Here is a 5,658-nt window from a genome sequence, read left to right on the forward strand (position 1 = left end):
AAAACATCATCTGCAAAAAACAGATGAGTTGGATGAATACCTCTTCTAATAACCATTGGAGTTAACTTACCAGTTTCCACCAAATGAGTAATGTTTCTGCTGAGTACATCTTCCATTAGAACAAACAATAGAGGTGATAATGGATCACCTTGCTTCAAACCCATTCCAAAAGAGAAAAAACCACAAGGACCACCATTGAGCATAACAAAAATTTTAGTAGATTGAAGTAATATTAATATCCAATTACACCAAGAAAATGAGAATCCACATTTAAGAAGAACCTTAGTGAGAAATGCCCAACTGACTGAGTCATATGCTTGAGATATGTCTAATTTGAGGCCAACATTTCCACCTCTCTTTTTTTCATTTCATTCACTAGTTCAGATGCAAGAAGGACTTGTTCATGAATACTTCTACCTTTAACATGTGCAGCTTGTTGAGGAGATATAAGCTTTCCCATGACACTACTTAATCTTGTAGTAATAATTTTAGTGAAGATTTTAAAACTTACATTGCTTAATCCAATAGGCCTGAATTGGTTTGCTGTTTTAGCTCCTTGAACTTTTGGAAGTAAGACCAGAAAATTGGAATTTAAGCCTTTGGGAATGAACTTTCTGCTCCAGCAAAACTGAATGAATTTGATAAAATCCTCTTGAATGATATGCCAACAACTTGTGTAGAAAATTCCAGAGAACCCATCAGGACCAGGTGAACTTTCTGGATCCATATCAAAGATTGTGTTTTTAATTTATTCAGCAGAAGGAATTGCTTCCAACATGTCTTGGTCTTCATTAGTAATTGCATGAGGAATGACATCTAGTAAACTATCATCAATACAGACTTCTTTAAATTCAAACTTGTCTTCAAAGAAATGCACCAATTCTTCAGCTATTTTAGTTTGATCTGAGGTAATGTTACCATTGGAATATTTAATCTCACTAATTTGATTTTTTGCTTGTCTATTTTTAGATTGGCATGGAAGCAACCAATATTTGCAGCACCTTCTTTAACCCACTTAGTTCTAGATTTTTGTTTCAATAAAGTACTTTCTTGAACTTCTCTGCTTGAGTATTCATTTTGAGCTTCCACTAGAGAATTTAAAGCATTATCATCAAAAGGATTAGCATCTGATACCATCACTGCCTCTTTCACCTTTATTTCAGCTTCTTTAATCTTCACTTGAACATTCCCAAAGACATTCCAGTTCCCATCATTTAACACTTTCTTGAGCTTTTTTAACTTTTGTAAGAAGACAAATGCAGGATCACCAGGAGTATTCTCCAACCAGCTCTGAGAAACCACTTGAAGAAAGTTTGGATGATAAGTCCACATTTTTTGAAACTTTTTAGGTGCATTTTTTGGCTTGGGAATGCTTGCACAACCTCCTAAGAGTGGAGCATGATCTGAAACCATTCTCAGACCCACTTTGTATCCCCAGTCACTATACCTTTGAAGCCATTTTTGATTAAATACAACTCTATCCAAATCGCAGAGGATTTTATTCCTTCCATGTTGACAATTAGACCGTGAATATTCTAATCCAGTTTTGGGAGCTTGAATCAGTTCATAATTATTTATACAATTAATGAAGTCCGGCATTGACGTTTTGTTAGGATTCCTGCCACCAACCTTTTCATCTGGAGAAGTTACTGCATTGAAATCACCAAGGACAATCCAAGGTTTATTTAAATCACTAATAAGTTCCATCTCTGACCATAAGAATCTCCTCTGAGTAATCCCCACATGTGCATGACCCCAGATACCAAGACATCTCCAATACTGACAGTGATCATCTGACTAGACATTGATACTACTTGAGGAGCTGCAATATTTTTATTCCAAAACAACCATATATTTCCCTTTTTATTATAAGAAGAAGAATTATGAATTACCATTTTTTCCATGTCAGGCAAGTTCAGTTTGTTGCAGAATGAAGCATTACAGAATACTTTTGGCTCAACAATACAAAACAAAGAAGGACTAAATTGATTAACTAAAGACCACAACTTATCTTGAGCTCTAGATCTTCTAAAGCTCTTAATGTTCCAATATAAAATCTTCATTAGTTGGATGGAGGGTGTATGGTACCCCCTTTCCCTGGATTTTTTCTGAAATTATACTTATTATTGATTGGCACTTGCTTAATTATTGTGTGCTGCCCAGGTGAACCCTTGGATGTAGAAGAACTTGGAATATTTGTACATGAGGAAGATACAATTTTCTTTTCCACTATATTAGCCCATGAAGTAACAGGGATACCTTGATCTGTGACTTTTCCAGTGGAACCATCAATGAATTTAACCATATTGTTCTGCAAAGAATTATCTTCTATGAGTTTCAAATTTTTTGTTACTTCCATATTAAATGCTTCTTCCAATAATTTTTCAGAAATGTCTTCAGTATTTAAAGGACTAAATCTTCCAGTATCTGGAATTTGTTCTACTTGACTTTCTGCTACTAGATTAGCTGGTTGGATAGAATGAATAATAGAATCTTCCACAATGGTTTCAGAATTATCACAAATATCAAATGGTATAGGATTTACATGTTTAGTACCCTGATTCTTTGCTGGAGCTTGTGTAGTAGCCTGCTGTGTTGCTTTACGCTTTTGTTCCTCTACTCTGCATTCGGTAGTTAAGTGACCAATAATCTTGCAAGAGGAACAAAATTTAGGACAATCTGGAATTAAGACATCTTGATAAAATCCACCAAACTTAGTACCAATACAAATTTTGCTTGGAATTGACTGAGAAAAATCTATTTCAACCAATACATTGGCATAATAACCAACTGCACAATTAATAGTTGCATTGTCAACTTTCACTAGTGTTCCCAATTCTCTGCACAATTAGTATGTTTTCCTTCCAAAATTCTATACCAAGACCAGGGAACCTCACCCAAACCATTGCTTTTGATGTTCTTTGACTGGAAGGCCGAGAATTCGAAATCCAATGTCTTACTTTCAAAATTTGTTTAGAAACATCCCATACTCCAGATTTGATGTAATTCCGATCAGTTTCATTGTCTAGTTTAATAGTGGAAAAACCCATTCCAAGAGGAATCAGTTTACAATAACCTACCAATTTCCATTGTTTCTTCAATGTTATTGCTGCTTCATTAAATTTAATATGTTGTAGATTTAATCTACCAATAAGAGAAAACTTCCAAGGATTGATAGATTCTTCAAATAAATCATCAGGTAATTGAATTGTTGTCATTTGTTTTTATGAAAATTTAGGTTAACAGAATTGGTTTCATCGACTGAAGTGGTTTTAGGAATATCCATGATAAAGCCACTGGAATTAATGAAACCTAGACATGAATGATTGAAAACAAATGAAGATTTCAGGAAAACAACCTGAATTAATGAATATTAGAACTAAAAATCACCTGAATTAATGAAAATCTGACTACAGAAATCGAGATTAAAAGAACAAAAAAAGTTGCCGAGTCGATCGCCCGATATGCAGAGCGCAACTCAGCCCGATTCAACAAACAAAAAATTTATTATTCTTAAGGATTATTTACGAGATACCTTAATCGAAGTTTCCTTTTTAGCTCTGATTTCGACCAACTAGAGTCGGTATACGACCGAGAACTGAAATCTATCAAAACCTAGGGTTTATGATTAACAACTCTTGAATGGTCTTATATCAGAAGAGAAGACCTTAGAATAGACAAGAGGTGAAAACCCTAGATTAAAAGTTGTAAAAACAATCACGAAGATTATTATCAACTTGGCTTTGTGATCCCGAATACAAAGATTTTTATCTCACTCTTGTTGACGAAGAACAGAAGACATGGAAAAAACCTATGAAGCTTACGCCAATTTTTCAAAGGGATAAAAAGGTTTAGCGTTCACGAACTCTTTATTTATAGTGAATAAGTTAGTTTGAAAGCTAAGCAAATCTATTTTCCTTTTTCAAGACTCTCATAATTTTGGGAGTCTTTCCTAAATTACAACTCTTTCCAAAATAATTAAAAAAATAATTAATTTAAAAAATATTGTATTTATGTGAATAAATCACAATTTATATTAGGAAGGAATTAAAAGATATCACAAACACTTTAATATGGTAATGAAATATGTTTGGAGTAATAACTATCTTGCCTAGATAAGAAAACATCAAAAACTTGACCAAAAAAGACTTCTAGTCATGTAATTGGGCTCAAGTCCGTGAAACATTACAAACAGTTCGTGGATTATTTCCTACTAACGATCTGTAACAAATAAAAACAACACTTATAATTGTTACTTTAATAAATCACTCATAACTTCATCGTTATAACTCAGAATTGACTGATTCTTGACTCTTTGAATTCGTAAGCCCATTCACTATAACATGAGAAACTTTCCAGGGATAAAGGTCGTTGTCACAAAATTCGTGGCTCAAATAAGCTCGAGTATATATACATAAATGTACATTTACCATCAAAGGAATTGTTCCATAGAGTGAGCATTTATTTGATAGATTAGAAAGGTAGAATTGAATAAGAATCCAAATGAAATCAATTACCACATACCTTTGTTAATGAAGTCCTCGTTGATGTCTTCTTGTAGTCTTCAATCTTCATCCTTCAAGAATAGCTCTTCTTGGACCTAATCTAGTCCAAAACTAAATTTAGTATACAAAATCAAGAATGCGTTTTGGAAACTAAATTCGACAACTAGCTTCACATACCAACGCTAGTGGGTTCAACCAAGCAATGATCTAACAATTATATTTCAAGAACTAATTACCGAGACAAACTTGACTTGAAATTCTTGTATATGCATGATAGTATAATTAGTTATGCGACAACGTCTCAAATGATAGAAAAGTGAACATAAATTGAGAAATAGGTGGTTTAGTCTTCACTTACCTTTTGTTGATGAAGTTTTCCAAAATCTTCGGTTGATCTTCTTCTTCAAACAGTAGATCGCAATGATGACTCCGTGATCCATTATTCTCAACTACATTTATATCCTAGTCCGAGACTTAACTAATTGTAGACTAGAAATCAAGATAATTAATTTCGGTTTGATCAATAGGATTTCGTTAGTTAGTAATTCTGACACGGAATACTTAGTAATCATATCAAATTGAAATTTTCCCTGAAGATTGTCCGTAACAAAGTAGTTGTTAGAGCATTGCTCGGTCGAACTCACAAGTGTTGCTATATCAATCTTGTTTTCAAATTTAGTTGTCAAAAATACATCTGGATTTCTAGTATAGAATTAGTTAAGTCTCGGTCTTGGATATAGTTAGTTGAGAAACGAACCAGCCATCATTTGCGTTCTACCATTTGAAGGCGAAGATCAACCGAAGCTTTTGGAGAACTTCATCAACAAAAGGTACGTGAATACTGAACCACTTATTTCTCGAGTTTTATTCAACTTTCTATCCTTGAGACGATTGCACATAATTAAGTAGACTAGCTTGCATAGACAAGAATTTCGAGTCGAGAACTAATTATTTAGTTTACAAAATTCTCGAAATATAATGACTAAGCTTAATGAACATTTGTTCATACTTGATCAAATTTCGGTAGAGAACAATTTATTGTTCGGAATCAAATCATGACTCAAGTTTATCATATAGCCTGAAACAGTGATATGTTTCTTTCATGTTATTCAAGAATGTTTCAGATTGATTTAGAGTGTTAGAGCATTGCTCG

At 33.5% G+C, this 5,658-nt stretch overlaps 1 protein-coding gene across 1 annotated transcript; it reads right to left on the reverse strand.

The window, feature by feature from the left end:
- Window positions 1–328: 328 nt before the first annotated feature.
- LOC113360657 lies at window positions 329–727 on the reverse strand. Its single transcript, XM_026604143.1, has one exon. It carries the CDS (start codon window positions 725–727, stop codon window positions 329–331), a length of 399 nt encoding a protein of 132 aa, XP_026459928.1.
- Window positions 728–5,658: the final 4,931 nt, after the last annotated feature.

The sequence above is a fragment of the Papaver somniferum genome, chromosome 3, assembly GCF_003573695.1.
Source record: "Papaver somniferum cultivar HN1 chromosome 3, ASM357369v1, whole genome shotgun sequence".
NCBI classification, from domain to species: domain Eukaryota; kingdom Viridiplantae; phylum Streptophyta; class Magnoliopsida; order Ranunculales; family Papaveraceae; genus Papaver; species Papaver somniferum.